The sequence below is a fragment of the Adiantum capillus-veneris genome, chromosome 28 (assembly GCF_014529385.1).
Source record: "Adiantum capillus-veneris isolate H3 chromosome 28, ASM1452938v2, whole genome shotgun sequence".
NCBI classification, from domain to species: domain Eukaryota; kingdom Viridiplantae; phylum Streptophyta; class Polypodiopsida; order Polypodiales; family Pteridaceae; genus Adiantum; species Adiantum capillus-veneris.
The window spans coordinates 29,326,617-29,346,606 of record NC_140958.1 but is presented as its reverse complement, the minus strand read 5'-3'; the positions used below and the strand labels follow the sequence as shown (position 1 = coordinate 29,346,606).

Below are 19,990 nucleotides of genomic sequence, written 5' to 3'. Positions count from 1 at the left end.
ATCACACCTTCGGTTCTATCATCCATTTCTCCCGATGAGCAGCCAGCTTGGGATCGATTTCTTCTAGCTATTCAAGGTGTTGACTCCTGGCACATGCCCTCTTTTGGTCACCACCCTACTACACTTCATTACTCGTGGGGGTTTCAGAGACAGCAGGGGAGATTATTAGAGCGACTTGATTGTTTTTACATTGGCCCTTGGGCAGCAGCTCTAGGTGGATTTACTACTATCTGGAGAGAGACCAGCCTCTCAGATCATTTACCCATCTCATTGTTTATCTCCTTCACTAGATCCTCTGCACAGAGACGAGGCTGCCGCATCCCTGACAGTGTTCTCACCACTCAAGTATTGCAGCAGCAGATTCGTGACATATGGTCCACGGGTGCTTCTTATTGTGGTCCCCCTGGAGAGTTTCTTGCTCATTGCATTACTCAGTCTAGTATTTATTGCCATGATCAAACTGCTATTATTCATCGTCAGTTGAGAGTACGCGAGTCTGATCTTCACATTCCTCTTGGTTCCACTCAGCGCTTGCTTGAGGAGTGGCCTCAGGGTGCTTATCTCGTTGCTAGACAGACAGAGCTCACAGAGGAGATTCGTCGCGTAGAGGAGGCTAGGTCTGAGTTCACTCATCATGCTTCAGTATCTCATTGGATAGCTAAAGCTGATCGAATGAATAAAGACTTCTTCGCTGCGCATAAAGAGCGCCCTCTTGGCACCACCCTTCGGACTTTGTGCGATGCTCAGGGGACACTACATATGCATCCTGATGTTATTCTTGATATGTCTGCAGATTATTTTGAGACATTGTTCACTGCTGATGTATGCACTACTGAGGTTTTACTTGCCCGTGAGCAGATCTGGCATCACACTCGACACCGTTGTACAGACACTATGGCAGAGATCTTGTTGGCACCCTTCACACTTGCAGAGCTCCATGGTGCTATAGAGTCTTGATCCATCCTCCTGTCCAGGAGAGGATGGCCTCACTAGAGCTTTCTTTTTGACATATTGGGATGTATTGCATATACCACTGCTTCAAATTTACATCAGGATATATGCATCCGGATCTTTGTTCAGGTCTCATATCTCTTATTCCGAAGGGGGGTGACACCACTCAACTTCGACAGTGGAGACCTATTACCCTACTCCCTTCGGTCTATAAGATATTAGCGTTACTGATCAGCCATCGCTTGCGATCGTTCTTACCATATATTATTCATACTTCTCAGACAGGCTTTGTCATGGATCGATGCATCCTAGATAATATCTTCATTTTTTATGAGGCAGTAGAGTGGGCCAGATCATCTTTTGAACCTCTCGCTTTTTTCATTCTTGACTTCGAGAAAGCATACGATCGTGTTGAGTGGGACTTTCTCGAAGGATCATTAGCCAGGATGGGTTTCCCTTCGAGATGGATCTCAGGCATTTCCACTCTCTTCAGGACTGCCAGCAGTGCTATTACTATTGGTGGCCGTGTCAGTCGCAGTTTTGAGCTTTCTCGATCTGTCCGTCAGGGATGTCCGTTAGCAGCATATCTGTATCTGTTTGTAGCAGAGACTATGTCCGACTTTCTTCGTGCTCAGAGTCATGCATTTCGTGGCTTGACAATGCCAGTACCTACAGCTCCGGACCTTATCGATCAGGAGTTTGCTGATGACACTATGCTAATGTTGCGCTATTTGCTATCTGCTCTGGATGCCATGTGAGAGGAGGCCCTAGAGGTTTTTTGCATTGCCAGTGGTGCACGCATTAACTGGCATAAATTCTATGGGTTACTGGTTGGCAGTGATGACACACCTACTTGGGGGGTAGCTGATGGTTTCACATGGCTGCAGCTGGGTCAGACATGTAGATATTTGGGCTTTCAGGTTGGATTTGATGTTTCCTCACAGCAGCAGTTTGCACCCGTACTACAGTCTATTCGCAGGAAGCTATGCCATTGGTCTTCACGTCATCTGTCGTTGGTTGGTCGTGTATTGGTCGCCAACCAGGTCATTCTGGCTACAGTATGGTATATGGCCTCTTGTTGGATGCTACATTCTGGTGTGATAGCTCAGCTCCGCCGACTAATGCGGAACTTTTTACGGAGTGGCACAGATGGGACTATTGATACTCGTGCTCGAGTTTGCTGGTCCACGATTATTCGTCCTAGGTCAGAGGGAGGCCTTGGCATTATTGATCCAGAGTTACAGAGCCGCGCCCTTCTTACCAATCTTATTGTTCGGGGTCTTTTTCTCGGCCAAGAACCTTGGAAGATGCTTCTTCAGGCCGCTCTTTGCACAGTGACTCCACGCCTCGGCACTAGAGATGGTCATACTTGGCATATAGGGTATCGTTTTCTCTTTGCGGATGTCCCCTTGTCCACCACCACCCTCTCACCCTTCATCCGATCGCTCCTTCAGATTTGGGTTTCCATGCGACGAGCTATCATACGCTCACCTCCCTCATGTCGTGAGGAGATTGAGCGCTAGCCTCTCATTTGGAATGTTGTAGTTCTTGATTCTTCGGTTAATCCACCTCGTCAGCTTGGAGAGAGGACTCACATTGATTGGGCTGCTTGGGACACTGGCCCTGCTGCCTCTATGCGGTTGTTTCATGAGACACGTATGCTGGATGCAGATTTTGTGGCAGAACATTATGACATTGGTCGCGGGGTGACAGACAGACTGCTTGAGATTGATTCCGCCGTTCCTTCACAGTGGGATGCAATCATGCGAGGCACTGTTCAGATGCCTCCCCATTGTGGCTGGGAAGGCCTCTTTGCTCAGAGCACTCTCTTATTAGTTCGTTTAGACACCATGCTGTTCACAGTTGATACTGACTACTCTCAAGGGATTCATGCTAGATTGACATATGATGCCACCTCTCCGCACCTTGTCTCCCCCGGCGCTCGATGGGAGGCCATATGAGTAGTTGGCTCCCACGGGAAGCGTCGTTGTGTTGACCCCTGTTTCGCATCCGTTGATGCTGCACTTTGGAGGCTTTGAGTGTGGGAGGGCCATGCCCTATCTTAGCTTTATTGGGACCCAGGAGAGTGGCATTGGCCTCACTCTAACCCCACCGGTTGTCACAAACGGGAGCGCATAACAATATAAAATACATTCGGATAAATAGGATTTATCACTTATTACTGAAGCCAGAGGATATAGAGAGATAAATAGAGAGAGAGAAGATCGACACAGTACTGGGGACCAGAAGATGGGTTGGTCCCCCCCCCCCCCCCCCGTAATAGTATCTTTATTACTGAGGAGAAGTCTATACAAGCACTTGAACCGAACGTATTACCACGTTCGTTCTAGAATAAGACTTGATGGTTCCCGGAAGCCTCAGCTTCCAATTCCTAGGGCAAAACCCTATTCCAAGGAACTTCCGTTCCTTATTCCAATTCCTCGAGAATCAAGGTTCTCGCCTCTGGATCTCACCTTCCAGACTCAGGGCATGGCATCCCTCCAACTCTTTTCCAACTCTCTTTCCAGAGTCCTCTTCCCGCAGAACAACTCTGCTTTCTTGGACACGAAGTCCTTACTTGGGAATCCCAACTTCCGGATCACAACTTGAGAGACTACCTCTCTTCGATCCGTGGATCTACTTCCCAAACTCGGGTACAAAACCCTTGGGCTGATCTAGCCCTAGTTCCTCAGAGCGCTTTTCTCCTGCCGAGGCTCATACCTTCCTCTTCTCCTACTCCCTCACTAAGAGGAAGTACACCTGCAAACAAATACTTAGAGTTCATAACATGAAAATCGTTACCTTCAAAGTCTGGACGCTCGAAACGCAACTCGATTCTCGAAAAGCAATTCCTCGGAAGAGATCTCTCCATAGGAAATTCTCTCTTCCAATCCTACACACAAAAGAGGTGTGTTCTCGGGTTCCTTTTCGTAAATCAGCCCCGTCTACGACGTTTATGGGCTGAAAACAGAGAAAAACAGCAACTTGTCACGATGGAAACACGCTTCGTAGACACTTCTTCGCGAGGGAACTCGTGCACTGGGTCTTGGCGACATCTGGTACACTTGGGGCAGCCATGGGCATCACCGGCAACGTCTTCTTTACGGCTGAAATCTGCAGTAGCATCTCCTCCTTGCAAAGATTGGTCCTTCCCTCTAAGTGAGGGCATGTGATGCTTTTGTAGCTCCTAGCCACGGGCACGAATAGCTGCTCGCGTAGAGATCGTGGCCGTTTTTTTTTTTGTTTGTTTCCTTCAATTTTTTTTTTTCCTTTTTTTTTTTTCTGTTTTGCCAGAAAAAGAGAGAGAGAGAAAACGCTGGCTGATCTGTTGCCTTCTTTATCAGATGGCTGCCCTAAAACTCAATAAAACCTTATAAGTTTAAAACAATGCTTTCATAGCACTTCCCAGGCGTCCCTGGATGCAATCACATGCACAGTTGCAATGCAGACATAGACTTCCTCGCGAGAAAGCATCTGCTTTCCCGAAAGGCAATCCCGCTTTCTCAAAAAAGCATCTGTTTTTCCTCAAAGTTTCCTCTGAACCCATCTTCATTCAAGTGCTTGCTTTTTCCTTGTGCACAATTCTAACACAGTTCGGAATTTCCTCCCGACTATGGGTATTCCCTTTCCGATGCACCCGTCACCCACCTTGTGACGCATCAGGAATACCCATCACCTAGTCCTTTCCTACCGAACTTACGGTACAATCTCCTTCACGATGCTCTATGTCACCCATCCTATGACGCATCAGAGATGTCCGTTCCCGGATGGTTGGATACTTCTTTTCGATGCTCCCTGTCACCCATCCGATGTGACGCATCAGAAGTACTCGTTCCTGGTGGCCTTACAGATATTCCCGTTCTCAGTGTTGCTGTCATTACTTTAAATGACACACTAGGAATACTCTGTACTTGGATGTCTCCAGTGAGAAAAACCCTCTCACTTAAAATTCCAATAATTCATTTAGAATTATTTTTTCCTTGGTGTTCCAAGCGAGAAAACCCTCTCACTTATAAATCCAATAATTCATTTAGAATTATTTTTCTGTAAGATAAAGCCAATTTAGCAACACCGGTGCACCTGTATCATTCTTTGAGTACACTGTCAGGATAAGAAGGTTAGCATTGATGAGATAGCAACCAGAGCAGCCCACTCGTATGCGTTTCTGGTTACATTCAGGTCTCTCCCATGCCTATCTACAACAGTTTTGGTCCGCCATTTGGGATTTACATGCGGCTCTTCGTATTTCTTTTTTCATGTGGATGATTGCACATGTAGGACTTCGAGTTGGGACTTGGCTAGCTACTATGGGTCATGATCCGTTATGTACTCGCTGTCCTTTGCGACTACTTGAGTCACCTGCACATTGTCTTTGGTCATGCTAAACTTCCCATGTAGTGCGTCTTGTAGTTTGCTTTTTACTTAGCAGAGCGGGTGTTCAACATGGATTTCTCACTTGGGGATCTGTCTCATGGTTGATGCCGATGCCCGGCCCGCATCTTTTCTACGAGGGCTCAGACACAGATCCAGCCTTTGGGCTTACCTCGTCTGGTTATCGGCGAGGGACTTTGGCTATGCTACCACAGATTGCTTGGTAGGGGGATTCTCAGACACGTGATGAAGTTTTTTCAGTCATCACTAGTATTACACTATGGAATGTTTGGAGAGCTCGTTGTCTTCACATTCTAAGTGCGGCTCCACAGCTCCTTCAGGATACCCTCACTGCCATTTGGTTGTACATCATTCACACCCTGATTTGGCAGTGGGATTCTTCCTCAGGTACCTCTCGAGTAGCCGAGGCTCGCCGATTTGCCTTCCTTCGACGTTGGGCCCGATCCCCACTCTTCTTCACACTTACAGGTGGCCAGATTACGTGGCATTATGCCCCTCCTCAGTGGTTTCTCCTCCACTCATCACACTGACCACCATGAGATTGTTCTAGTTGAGTTGTCACTATAGTGGCTCTCATCCTTACATTCAGCTTGTACACCCCACGTGATAGGCTATTTTGGCATCCGTTGGGGATTATATTGTACTCAGTAATATACAGCCCTGACTTTTTCCAAAAAAAAAAAAAAAAGAGAGATTGAATTATCGTCCACGGAGGTCAAATATGACCCATGGGACCAAAAACAAAACATTACAATCACTTCTTCTAAGTGAGGGCAATCGATACATATCAGTTAAGGATTGAGGATCCATCAAAAGAAAAAGCAAAGCCTAAAAGGGGTCCTATGGGGCAGGAGCCGGTTTAGGAGTTCGAAACTCCTGGATGATGGCCTTCCCTCCGTGGTATACTGCCCACTTGCCTTTGGCTCGTGCTTCACGCACTTTTTTCAGCTCTTCACCTTTGTGCTTGACTTGTGTCGGGGTGAGTTCTTCGGCGATCCAGAACCCGATGTCTCTAAGGAGACGCGATTGCTGGAGTAGTCGGAGCCGTTCCTCCTTGTCTTTGAACTCAAGAATGGCATGTCCACTAGGTGTGCGCTTGGTGTTGAACTTGTTGACGATACATTCTACCGCATTGTAGTCGACATGGATCGGTTTAAGAGTTCCGTTGTGGAGCCCATCGGAACTTGTGTTTTTGTTTGGAGAAGGTTGCCTGTTCGACCTCGCCTCCCACATTAGCGATACCTTGCTCCTGGTGTTGTAGACACACGAAGAGATGTTCAGGTGTTTCTTCTCTATGTTGGTTTGTTGGTCCTTTGGCGCTACTATGTCCTAGGTTTGGTTTTGTTCTATATCCTCTGTTGTTTTGTGTTTCCATGTTTTGTTTTTGGTTTGTCCTTCCTTTTTTGTGGGTGTGTGTGTGTGTGTGCGTGAGGTTTTTTTTGTGTGGTGTGTTCGTTTTGTGGTAATCTGAGGGCTTGCTTTCGGGGGTGTGCGTGCGGGTGTGTATGTGTGAGTGAGTGAGGGTAAAGTCTCCTTAGAGTATGTTTTGTTTCCTTTTGTTGCTGTTGCTTTGTTTTTGTTTCCTTTCCTCGTCTTTTTGTTGTGGTATTTTGGGGTTCTGTTGTTTTGGTGTTGATGGTTTACTGTGGCTCCTCGATTGCTGTTTTGGTTGGTTGTGGACTCGTTGCTCCTTTGCTCTCTGCTCGCTCCACCCAAATTTTTCATAGCTGGCTTCCACCCGGTCGTTGTCTTCAAAGCCTCGTATAGTGTCTACTTGGAGTTTCCTCCCTAGCTCGTCTTCAAGAGCCGCCTTTAGCAAGTGGACTACACTCTATCCTGGTTGACAGCTGTTTGTCCGCTCCGGTGCATTGCTGTGCTGTCCACCTCGTGACATCCTCTTGGAGTTTCTTGTGATGCTAGTTGTCTGTTCATCGTGATCTTCGTCAGCGATTGCTTTATCTTGGCTGTTTATCCATTTCCCCCACCGTTAAAACTTACCGGCGAGCTCTTCTAGTTGCTCATTGTCACTTTTCATCGTTGGTGGCTTTTGTTGGTTAAGGTTCTTGATCTATGGCTGTTGATTGGGCTTTTTGGTGGTGCCTATCCTTTAGAGATTGCTGCCATCCTCTCTCCACTTAGCTTGCCAGGGCACTTTTCACGATCTTTAGGAGAGGTTTTTTTACCGTGGCATTCTGTTTTTATCGTTTTGCCATGTGCCTAGTTGTATCTAGATTTTACAATCTTTTGTTTGATGCATTTGGGCTTGCTATGTTGTACTTACCTTCAGAATAGACACCATTTGGGCGTTCTGAGGGATTTTTAAGTGATAGATTTAGACTCTCTCTCTCTCTCTCTCTCACATACACACTTTTTTTTTTTGTAAATTTGCTTTGATTAATTACACTTGGGAAACCTCAAAGCGAGGAAAACCCACGAAAAGAAAGGGATACAAAAGATGGAGCACTATGAGGCTGCGAAGGCTAGAAATAGTCAAAGTAAATCATGTAGGCATCAAGAGTGATGTCTCTAGCTTCATAGGCAAAATGTAGCGCTTGACCAAGAGATAATTTGAAATAGGGAAAGGGGTCAACAAAAGTGCCCTGGAACATTAAGGAGTTCCTATGATGCCAGATAGCCCACATATTCCAAAATCTGACCCAGGTGAAGTGAGATTGTGGTGACCGAAGCACCCCAAAAAGCCAAAATCGTCTGTGAAAAGAGCCGGAAGGAAAACGTAGTCGAAGAGCAGTCGACACTTGCCGAATGAAGGCTCTGGAGTGACGACAACACCACAGTAAGTGTGACACGGTCTCCTTAGCTTCAAGGCATCTGGGGCAGTGGGAAGGTGCAATATGCCGAACCTGCAACACACTGCCAACAAGTAGAGCTCCCACCAAGCACCGCCACAAGAAAACACGTTCCTTCAAAGGCAGAGTCATCTGCCAAATGCGAGACAATGCGTGTTGCCACCACAAGGATGACTCGGAAAGCGACCACAGTTGATTACCCCGATGCACAATCCATACATCAGACTGAAGGATGGCATAGAGTCATAGACACTGGCAGCTGAGATGCAGTCCAATTTGGTAGTAGCCAGTTTCCAATCAGAGAAGCGAGAGTCCACATCCAGAGGAGGAATAGGTGAATGAGCAGCAAGACACACACACACACACACACGGATCGAGAAATCGAAAAGGGGAATGACAATATGTGTGAAATGCCATTCCCTATTTCAGATACTCACGTTCGAAACATGGAACGGGGGTTGGAATGGGAAATTGGGATGGGAATGGAGACTTGAAAATTGCCATTCCCTGTAACTATCTCACACACACACACACACACACACACACACACACACACACACACATTTTTGTAAATCAGTTTGATTAATTTACTAGTGGGAAACCTCAAAGCAAGGAAAACCCATCGAAAAGATCATATACAAGAGAAAGAACACAAAATTTCGCCTGTACAATATGGCTAAAAGCATTCATTGGAGAGTTGCTGTATCTCTGCGATGAACACCAACTTCCAAGGCGAATTGTAAAGATTGCCTAAGAGAAAGCTTGAAGAACGAGAAGGGATCCGCATGAATGCGATGGAACATATAGCCATTACACTGACGCCACGGGGTTCAGTAAGCCCAATATCTGACCCATGTAAAGGAGATCGTGAATCGGTGTAATATGGGTGAGAAAATGCCAAATGCCCAAAATTGTTTGTGGAAAACCATCATTGGAAAACGGAGCCGCATACAAGCCGATACTCGATGAAGGAAATCTCTAGTAATGCAGCAATCCCATAATAAGTGGCAAACATTCTCTTCCGCAGTGAGCAACGGACACAAGAAGGGTGGATATGACGTGCCCCAAGAGAAGTGCCCACCGGGAGCACTCCAAGCAAACAACGCCAAAGAAACAACTGCTCTTTCAAAGGCAAGTAAGTGGCTTTTCCAGGCAGAGAGAAGCTTCCTCCACCAATTATCAGATTTGTGCATGTGCCAAAGGGCATTACAATGGTCAACAAGCCAAGGTTGCGGTAGAAGAAGAGCATAAACTTGATTAGCAGAAATATCTTGAAAAGGCGTTTCCCGAAGATTCCAATCACACATGGGATCACTATTAGGCAAAGGTGAAATGGGCAAAATATCAACCAGCATCATGTGTTGAAATTCTCTCCAGAACTGGCAGTAATACATGCCTAATCCAAAACGGTGAGCAACGAAGGGAAACACAAAAGTGTATTTGACTGCATCCACCACATCCTCAACCACACGAATGCCACGGCAAGGGAGGAAGTATGCTTGGCGAGGCAAGCGGTCAACCAAAGTAAGAGAGTATGTCCAGCTCCAATGAAGACTTCCCAAACGAAGCGAATTTCCCTCTCACCGAGCATTCCATGATAGATGAACCGTAACCTCTTTCCAAGCAGAGAGCAAAGTGGAAGCAAGAGGACATCCAGGAATGTGCCCTTCCATCTTACCAAATACAACCTCCCAAATAGATTATTGCCAATGGCCAAATGAGGACGTAACAACATGCTGACTCAGGTATGCAAACATAAGAGTCCAAGGCAGGCATAGCAAGAACATGCCTACTCAAGTCCAAGATATTGAGACCACCAAAACGTATAGGAGTGCAAAGCCTTTTTTGTGAGCATGAGTGAGACAAAATGGTTGACATAAGAGAATCGAGACAATGGCAAGGCCTATGCATTAGTGGCAAAAAGAATTGCACTTATGCCATCAAGATACTCTGAACGATTTGTAGGCAAACATGCATGGCCAAGTGCACGCTTCCTGTAATGCAATTTGAATTCAAGCGTTGCATAACCCAATCCACTTTTTGAGTGTGAGTGACATTCCATCCAATTGGATATCTCAAATGCGTGGAGGAACAATCTCACCTGGCCACAATAGACTATGCCAATCGCAAAAACGAAGTGGCAGAAGCTTCGATTTGCAAAAGTTGACTTTAAGACTAGTCGCAATTCCAAACAATTCCAAAGCTTCCATAATCACTTGGACATCAACCTGCTGGTTGCGAGGCATAAACATCGAGTCATCCGCATAAGCTTGCCCATTAAAGGTATGAGTCGAAGGTAATTGCAAACCATGAAGACGGTCAACAGAGGTCATATGATCAAGATACATCAATAGGGGGTGAGTGGCAATTGCATACAACAAAGCACTAAGGGTGTACCCTTGCCTAACTGAACAGCCAAGAGGCCAGGATTCTATCTATTCACCTTCTAGGATCCCCTGAGACGTACTACAAGCATACAATAAATAAACCACATTGGCCAATTTAGGATTGAACCCTAAACACCTCATCGTGGCAACGATGAAGTCCCACTGTACAATGTCAAAGGCATTTTCGATATCAACTCGCATAACCAACACATCTTGTTGGGTGTACTTAGCATACTCCATGCCAATCATAACATTAGCCAAATTGTCCATGATTTGGTGAAGTGGAATGAAACCATACTGAGCCTGATGAAGTCCTGTAAATAGATGGTCTTTAATGCGATGCACCAACATCTTAGCCAATAATCTTGTAAACCACCGGCATTAAAGTAATAGGTTGCGAGTGAGAGAATTGCTTGCAAAGTGCTTGCTTATGCAACAATTTAAGTAAACCTTCTTTCCAAGATAGTGGCAAAGCTTGTTTCTCCCATGCTGCATTTAAAACATGAAAAGCAGTGGCTGATTGAGAGCCTCCCAAAAGGAGAGTTGCGTTATGACGAGACATCTCTTCTCACCCATGGATCTCCAATGCATTTCTCTGTGTACCCTTGATACGAATGATAGTACCACATGCAATTCGCACATGTTGCTTGTGGAAAGGCAAGAATGGGATCATCTCTTTACTTATGCTCAAATGATTGATTTATGGCGGTATTTGCATCCAAACGTTTCTAGATTTATCTTTCAGCATGTTGCTCACTTGTTAGGTGCCGCGGAATGAATGTTGTATTTTCTCAAGATTAGTGATCTTTATTGCTCAAGGTTCCTTTTAGTTCTTAGGGAAAAAGAGAGCTTTCCGTCTTGTAGAGTGCTGTGGTCACGAACAAAGTGAGTGGATTGTGCGTGCAAGTGAATGAGACTGAGAGAAGGAGAGAGAAGAGATACGACACCCGAGAGGTTGTAAAACCCTCCTCCGAAGGCCCCACTCTCGTCGGCGAGAGTGGTCTACTTTGATTGCACAAAGGTGTACAATGCGAATGCAATGGATTGATGCAATGGGACTATGCCAATGACGACGACGGTGATGATGACGGCGACTTGACGGCTGAAATCTGAGTTCTTCTATCTGCTGTTTTTTGGGACTGTTCGGTGGCTGAAAATGACTGTTTTGGCTGCGTTATTATGGCTGAAAATGAGGGAACATCTGCAACCAACTTGGGGGCTAATTTGCTATTGTGTCATGGCTGAAAACTGCGTTTCTTCAAAGGCTGAACTGCAGATTAAAAAACGCTGAACTGCTCTGCTGCTTATCAAAAACGCTAGCTAGATTTGGGCCGGAATTTCAAAACGCTAATGCTGATCTGGTGATGGTGATGATGCACAGGATGCAAAACGTTGGAAACTGGGGTCTTGATGGTGCTGGGATCTGGAAACGCTAGGCTAGGGGAGGGAACTCGCCAAGGCCTTGCGGGTGCTGAGGGTACTGTTGAGAAGTTGCCTGTTGAGCGGGAAGCTCTTGCTGCCTCTTCTGCCAGAAAGTGCTAACTTGGGTTTGCTTATATATTAACTTAGCAAAATTGCCCTACCTACTTCTGTTGGAAAGTCACTTAAAAATAATAAGTGAAAATACCAATAAATAGGAAAATAGGCTAAATGCATTGGAAAATTCCCCTAACTGATGCTAATGGATTCTGATGTCATTGTGAAGAAAGTTGGTGATCAAATCGACTATTTGGTAGATTTGGTAGATTTGGGTTCAAATTTATTTGACAAAAGTTGTTATGATAGCATTCAACTCGGAGGAAGTCAAATGCAGATATTTGAAGGATCTGAAGCAGGTTTTACAAGTCCAATTATGTCAAAACAGGTGTGGAGGATCAAATTGGATTCAAGGAGGAAGTATGATGTGGAATATCAGAATAAGCCACAGGCGAAACATCAAAAAAGGAAGCAGGTGGAAGATCAACAAAAACAAGAGGATATACAACCAAAGGATATTGTAGAAGTGATATTTCAATCCTATAACAGAAGTTGGAATCAGCTTATCAATGGGAGGAATTTTCAATAATTGAATTTCTTCACGATTGAATTTTGACGATCATGCTGTGTGCAACCGGAGGATATGCATCTATGCTAAGTGACTGGGCATGCACGGTCTACGAATAGACTCACAAAAGTGCCAGATCACTGCTAATCTAAACTTGACTGAACTGACTGAACCCTGTTGTGGTGTAGCTTATCCACGGACACATAGGGTTGGGATGTGTCACGTGACATCCCCTCCTTTTAAAAGTGAGGTATTGGTACCGAACTGTATGGCGTCGAGGGAGATCGCCAATAACATAAGGGACTCTTTGTCGGCCCACTCTGTTGTGTGGGTCGTGCGGTACTTGAACTTCATAAAGGTCTGCAACGCTTGCTTCTTTGGGCCGTGCCAAAAGCGACACAAAGTCTATTGAATCTCCTTCCTTGCTTCAACGTCGTGTAGAGTCGTGCTTCTTCCATCTTCAAGAATCTCCATGGCTGAAAATTCCTGAAACCATCTCCAACACAAAACCATGAACATATCCATTCCATGTAAAGTGAAGGAAAAAAATCTTGTCTTCTCGAAAGACTGTGTATGCAATGTAGACGAACATAGAGACGGAGTGACAAACCGTTCATCAAACAGGTGCAAACAATGCGCTCGAATCTTTTCTGTTTGATCGAAATCAATCAATTGTGGCAAATCACAAAGGAAATGCCCATGCTTGGTGCTCATACTATCTTCGTGATTGAGCGAATCTACAACGAGGTTAGCTTCGCTAGGAAAAGCCTCCACTAACACATCATTCTTGTGAACAATCACATCATCTTCATGCAATTCATCATGCTCGTGAGAAATCACATCTTGATCATGCAAATCATCATGCTTGTCATTGTCATCCAAATCATTATGCAAATCATTGGCATCCAAATCATCATGCTTATCATTGTCATTCAAATCATCATGCAAATCATTATCATTCAATTCATCATGCTTCTCATTATGCATTTCTTGTGTGTCATGCTGTGGAGAAGAAGAGACTGAGAGAGTCTCCTTTTTCCGATTCTGTTGCATCTGTGCGTGAGCTTGAGAAAAGAGTCGCAATAACTCTTGCATTTGTGCTTTGTTCTCACGATAAAATTCTGCTTCTATGGTTGCCCTTCTTTCTTGGTACTTACGCTCGATGGTTGCCATATCTTTTTCGTACGCTTTTCTTTCTGCTTCTCTTTCTTGGTCTAACTCCTCCATAGGAGTTAGTGCAATCTTTGTCGTAGATGGGGAAGGGTCGGAAAAACCTCCTGGTGAGGAAAATAATTCTCGCCTCTCATGCTCATCACCTCCAAGCGAAGTATCCTTTCCGCTTCGAGTGATGACCATTCTGCAATCGTGGGTTTTGTAGTTCACAAAGAACTTGGGTTCTTGGTTCTTGAGGTCTTCCTTCGCTTGCAAATCGCGTTGGAGAAGGATCTTCTCTTCACCTGAGTTCTACTCCTTTCTGTGGGCGCACCCCTTGGCGGCCTTGCGCTCACACCAAGGTTGCTTTTTTCCACCTGACGTCGATTGGCCGGCCGCTAAGTGCACGGTCCGCTCTCAATGAGTGAAAGGAGACACAAGGGGAGGCTGGACAAGCCCTTCTTTCTTGGGATTCCTGTCACTCTTCAACAAAACACGATTAGGAATCGCCACGCCCAAGTAAACTTGGTTTCGTGGGATTGCAACAAGCAAAAAAATTCTTGTGGTTCTTTCCTTGAGTAATGCAAAACACTTTCAAAGCTCTGATACCAATGCAAGGTGTAGCGGAATGAATGTTGTATTTTCTCAAGATTAGCGATCTTTATTGCTCAAGGTTCCTTTTAGTTCTTAGGGAAAAAGAGAGCGCTCCGTCTTAGGGAGAATGCTATGATCACGAACAAAGTGAGTGGATTGTGCGTGCAAGTGAATGAGACTGAGAGAAGGAGAGAGAAGAGATACGACACCCGAAAGGTTGTAAAACCCTCCTCCGAAGGCCCCACTCTCGTCGGCGAGAGTGGTCTACTTGGATTGCACAAAGGTGTACAATGCGAATGCAATGGACTGATGCAATGTGACTATGCCGATGACCACGACGGTGATGATGACGGCGACTTGATGGCTGAAATCTGAGTTCTTCTATCTGCTGTTTTTTGGGACTGTTCGGTGGCTGAAAATGACTGTTTTGGCTGCGTTTTTATGGCTGAAAATGAGGGAACATCTGCAACCAACTTGGGGGCTAATTTGCTTTTGTGTCATGGCTGAAAACTGCGTTTCTTCAAAGGCTGAACTGCAGATTAAAAAACGCTGAACTGCTCTGTTGCTTAGCAAAAACGCTATCTAGATCTGGGCCGGAATTCCAAAACGCTAATGCTGATCTGGTGATGACGATGATGCACAGGATGCAAAACGCTGGAAATTGGGGTCTTGATGGTGCTGGGATTTGGAAACGCTAGGCTAGGGGAGGGAACTCGCCAAGGCCTTGCGGGTGCTGAGGGTACTGCTGAGAAGTTGCCCGTTGAGCGGGAAGCTCTTGCTGCCTCTTCTGCCAGAAAGTGCTAACTTGGGTTTGCTTATATATTAACTTAGCAAAATTGCCCTACCTACTTCTGTTGGAAAGTCACTTAAAAATAATAAGTGAAAATACCAGTAAATAGGAAAATAGGCTAAAGGCACTGGAAAATTCCCCTAACTGATGCTAAAGGATTCTGATGGGAATTTTGATGATCATGCTGTGTGCAACCGGAGGATATGCATCTATGCTAAGTGATTGGGGCTAATCTAAACTTGACTGAACTGATTGAACCCTGTTGTGGTGTAGCTTGTCCACGGAGACATAGGGTTGGGATGTGTCACGTGACATCACTCTTCTTATCGAGCACAGTTGGATTGTTGGTATTTGCTTGATGGGCAACATTATGAAGATTTTGTATGTGATATGAGGACGGATTACACCTTGCAATTATCAAAACATTACCTTGTTTTGTTGACTTTGTACTTCGAGCAGCCTCTTTGTGATCGGCCTCTTTCTAGGAAAGGTCTGCTGCATATTATCAATGCTTATCTCACTTGTGAGGTTTTTCGAGACATGATTTTTGATATTATGTCCCCTCTGCTTGCCCACATGCATCTTGATCTTGATGTTGCTTGGTATTGGTTTGTGATGAGGGTACAAAGTGTTAATTCATGACTATGGCACGTATTAGATGTAGTGGACTCGGGGGGATGTCAATGTTGCGAAACAAGTTTGTCAACGAATGCAAGTATTGGCTGATTTGCGAGCTTTGTCTAACTTTGAATTGTCGTTGTTGTGTGAAGCTTGTGTTTGTATTCAACATAATGATAAGCAGAAGGTTGCTAAATGGCAGACGCGTGCCCATCAACAGGCTTTTATGGATAAAGGTTGCGCTTTGAAGCAATTTTTTAAGCACCTGCATCATACTAGGGTCTCACAAGCAATTAAGCGGGTTATGCTTCCCTCGGGTGCTTGGATTTCTTCAAAGCAAGAACTTGTCGATGCCATGGTTTCACATTATCGACAGGTGTTTGCTGCTCCTTCTCAGACATCTTCAGCTGCTCGCTGAGCGCGTCAATTGTTGCTTTCTTATGTTCGTCCGATCCTATCTTTGCAAGATGCACAATGCCTTGAGGATCCATTCACTGAACCTGAGTTACATAGTGGGTTGCTTGCATTGGGCCGTTGGCGATCTCCTCGTTGGGACGGGCTTACTGTGGAATTTTTACACACACACATATGTAGAGAGAGAGAGAGAGAGAGAGAGAGAGAGAGAGAGAGAGAGAGAGAGAGACTCTTTTGTATGATTTGTGTTTTTTGTAAATTTTACAGAAGTCTGCCTCCATCTCAAGCGAAATAATGTGGGTTGGTGGATATTGGACCAGTGGCAAGCATCTGAAACATTATGATTCTTTCTTAATCAATGGAATTACGATTCCTGTATGTTCTCTTCAATTGGACCATTGATAAAAATTAGGATCTATGGAGATTTAGTGTTTTAACATTTTTTTGGGTTTCCTATAGGTGCGATCTTTCTGCTACATTATGATTGAGCAGACTGAGCGTCTTGTTGCTTACATTTTGGATCTGTATGAAGATAAAAAGTCCCAAAAGAAGATGAAAGTCAGATGGCTCCATAAGTCCAAGGAAATAAAGAGCCCGATCCCACCACCTCAACCTCTTCAAAATGAACTCTTTATGACTCGATATACCCAGGTTCTTAGGCTTGAGTGTTGTGATGGAGTGGTTTATGTGTTGACTCCCAATCACTTCGAGGTGTCTATGCCAAACATCACTACTTCTGGAGAACATGTTTATGCTTGTGGGAGGCATTTTGGTAATGAGGGGTTTAAGCCTTATGATCTTTCAACAATGAAAGGTTATTGGAGCCAGAAGATTTTCTCTTCTGGGCTTATTCCTCCATACTTGTCTGACATTGCCCGAGCGAATACTGAATTTCATGAAGATGAGCAAGCAGGTTCGGGTGATTTTTATGAAGATGAGCAAGCAGGTTCAGGTCAAGTGATTAAAAGTGGCACTAAGGCTCCTAGAAGTGCAAGAAGACGGGCTACTGGAAGGTATGATCTACTAAATGAGGAAGGGGATTGGACACCTCAACAGGAAAGTTGCCGTTCAAGTTATGATGCAGCTAATGCTGTAACTAGCAGTGGTGTCAATCTGTTGAAAGTCTTTCATGATACCGATTCCAGGGGAGTCTCAGCAGCTCTTGGCCAAGATGATTTGGTAAAAGTTGGGAATAAAGTTGAGGTGCTTTGCAACGACAGTGGTATGAGAGGTTGTTGGTTTAGATGTACTGTGTTGGAAACAAGATCGTCCATAAAAATCAGATACGATGATGTTTTGGAAGTGGGCTCTAATAAAAAGTTGGAAGTAAGTGCATTCAGTAGTCATCCTTTTCGTAAAACCTCTGTCAGAATTGTGGGGGGATTTTGAGATATCTGATTGTGTTCTGTTTGTTTTCCCCTTTTTTAAATCTATTTTAGGAACGGGTTCCGGTTAACAGCATAGCTCCTGCTGACAAGCCTGGATTCCGGATCTCAGGTCGAAAAATGATGAGGCCCTTACCTTCAGAAGTAGAAATGGTATCGACTCATGAACCAGGGTCTGCTGTTGATGTGTGGGGAGGTGAAGGCTGGTGGGAGGGTATAATGGTAGGAAGGAATGCCTCTGGACAAGTCAAAGTTGCTTTTCCTGGTGAGTGTTTCAACCATGTCTTGAAGGGGGATTTGCCATCGTAGAAGTCTAATTTACTACAAATCAAGCCATAGCTAGTCATTGCAGATAAGAGGATTTTTCTTGTTTTGCTCGTTGCTCATACATGCTTTTCTCATGGCAGCGGAGGAGTATACCGCCTGGTTTGAAGAGTCTAAGGTTCGTATTTCAAGGGAGTGGTTTGATGGCCAGTGGCTAGCAGTTCAACCCAATGCAAACACCATCGACAAAAATCTGGGCTTGCATAGCAATAGTCAGGAGAAGGATAGAAATAGTTCTCCTGAATTCCAACGAGGTTGGGAAGCTGCATCTCAATCCCCCCTCCCGGGAGTTGAAGACAGAAAGGGCATGCTACCAGATCGAGGGTTTAAGCAGCTGGTTGCCGCAAGCTTTCCCGCAAATAAATATTCAGCCTGCCCAATTGAAGGGCTTTCTACTGATCAAGCTCTAGAAAATCCTCCAGAAAAGGGAAAATGTCTATCCTCTCTTCACAAAGCTGCAACCCACCAAACTGTGACACAATCACCAATTTTATCATATTGTAAAGGTAGCACGAACCTGCCTAACCATTGCAACAAGTATTTGGGAAAGGTTGCAGAGGCCACACCATTTGGTCTTGAAGATTTGAATAGCAAATGTATTGCGCCGAAGAGCTGTAGGAATATATCAGAAGACAGTAGTAGCTCTCAACCTGCAAAGCTCCAGCAGTTGGATTTGAATAGGGACAAAGAAAATAACACACATTCGATAGATATGACATCTGAAGGGCTAAGGCTACTGTCAAGAAAACGGCATCTGGATGTGGACGACTCAATGTTTGCCAGGCCTTCGAAATCAGTTCTCTTTCCATCCAGAGACCCTTCTGCAGACTTGCTGGTCAATCAATCTCAGGAGCAAGAGGACGGAAATGTGGGTGTTTTCACGTTTGACAAATTAACAGAAATTGGTAATGTGGAGGTAAAACGCTCCCAGTATGGATTTGAGCAAGTAACTTCTTCAACTGGAGCTCCAGGGGCTGGGCCACTTTTCAACTCCGTGTCAGTTCAAAATTTGGTGCTCTCCAGGTGATGATGTGATGCCTTCTGTTGGGCTATTCAACTTCTTTTGCATGCTGGTGAGCATTCTCAAGGTCGAAGGCCGCTAGCAGCATTCAAGTGTTTGCGTTGTAGATGAAAGTGCTTGGAGTATTTTGCGCAGATGATTAAATGAATGAGCTCCAAATTCTTGGTGGCCAGTGTCCTGATTGGCAAACTTATCTCTGGGTCGCAGCTAATTGCAGGCTGAGTTCCAGGTAGATGTATCACTGATGATGCTCAACTTTACAATTGGAGACAAGTCAAGATGACGCCGGCACCTCGGCAGTCTGCATTTGTATATTAGATTCATGGTTAACATTCAATCAGTGATGCTAGGCATGGAATACATTTTTGCCTGAGCAGTTGTTTCGGCCAAGGATATCTGATAATACAAGTGGTTATAGTTCAGGGGACAAAATTGCTCCTCTTAATTCACAGGACATGATCCTCTCCTTGTCAATCCTTCAAGGTTTAGGGATCTTTCAAGTTTCAACCATTCAATTAATGAGTCATGAAATTATGGCGGTTATTTAATTTTGTATGAATAGGTACATGCATGCGTACAAGCATGTTGGATGTGGATAAAGCGTATCTTTCTCCTCGAAAAAAGGTGGATGTTTTCAGCCCTCCATAACAATATTTGATTGAGTAGAGATAATAGATCTAGAGTTTATATACCAAGCTCTTTCCATAGGCATGTTACACTATCCAATTACAAATTTCATTTTAGAGGAAAATTTCAATTCTTCCTTGCACTCTGGAGGATTTCAAACCAAAAATAATACGAAGTGAATGGGAATATTTGTTGTAGACGAAGATAATTGGAGCCATTGAGATTTTCATCAAATTGGGACTTGTTGGGTGCCTTTTAAAAGGAAGGCGTGTTATGCTCGATATCCTTCTGGGAAGCGGCCTTTGTTGCTAGTTTAATGCTGGATGTTTCTTTGGGTAGGCTTGAATGCTTGTAGCTCATGCTTGAATACTATCTGCGATCTGTTGTAGACAATGCATTTGGAACTTCTTATTGTGAAACGGGGTCTTAGTGCCAAACAAATGTAGCACCAATGGGGAAAGGAGCTAAGAGATGTGGGAAAGTG

The 19,990-nt window shown here is 44.7% G+C and overlaps 1 protein-coding gene across 3 annotated transcripts in view; it reads left to right on the top strand.

The window, feature by feature from the left end:
• The window catches only part of LOC147420226 (uncharacterized), a 43,704-nt gene extending 24,282 nt beyond the window's left edge, over positions 1–19,422 (top strand). For all 3 annotated transcript variants that reach the window (XM_086505000.1, XM_086505001.1, XM_086505002.1), the window contains 4 exons: positions 16,417–16,524; positions 16,609–17,475; positions 17,589–17,799; positions 17,942–19,422. In XM_086505000.1, the coding sequence (XP_086361126.1) occupies positions 16,417–16,524; positions 16,609–17,475; positions 17,589–17,799; positions 17,942–18,885 (2,130 nt within the window). In that variant the 3' untranslated portion in view covers positions 18,886–19,422. The remainder of the gene's footprint in view (positions 1–16,416; positions 16,525–16,608; positions 17,476–17,588; positions 17,800–17,941) is intronic.
• Positions 19,423–19,990: the final 568 nt, after the last annotated feature.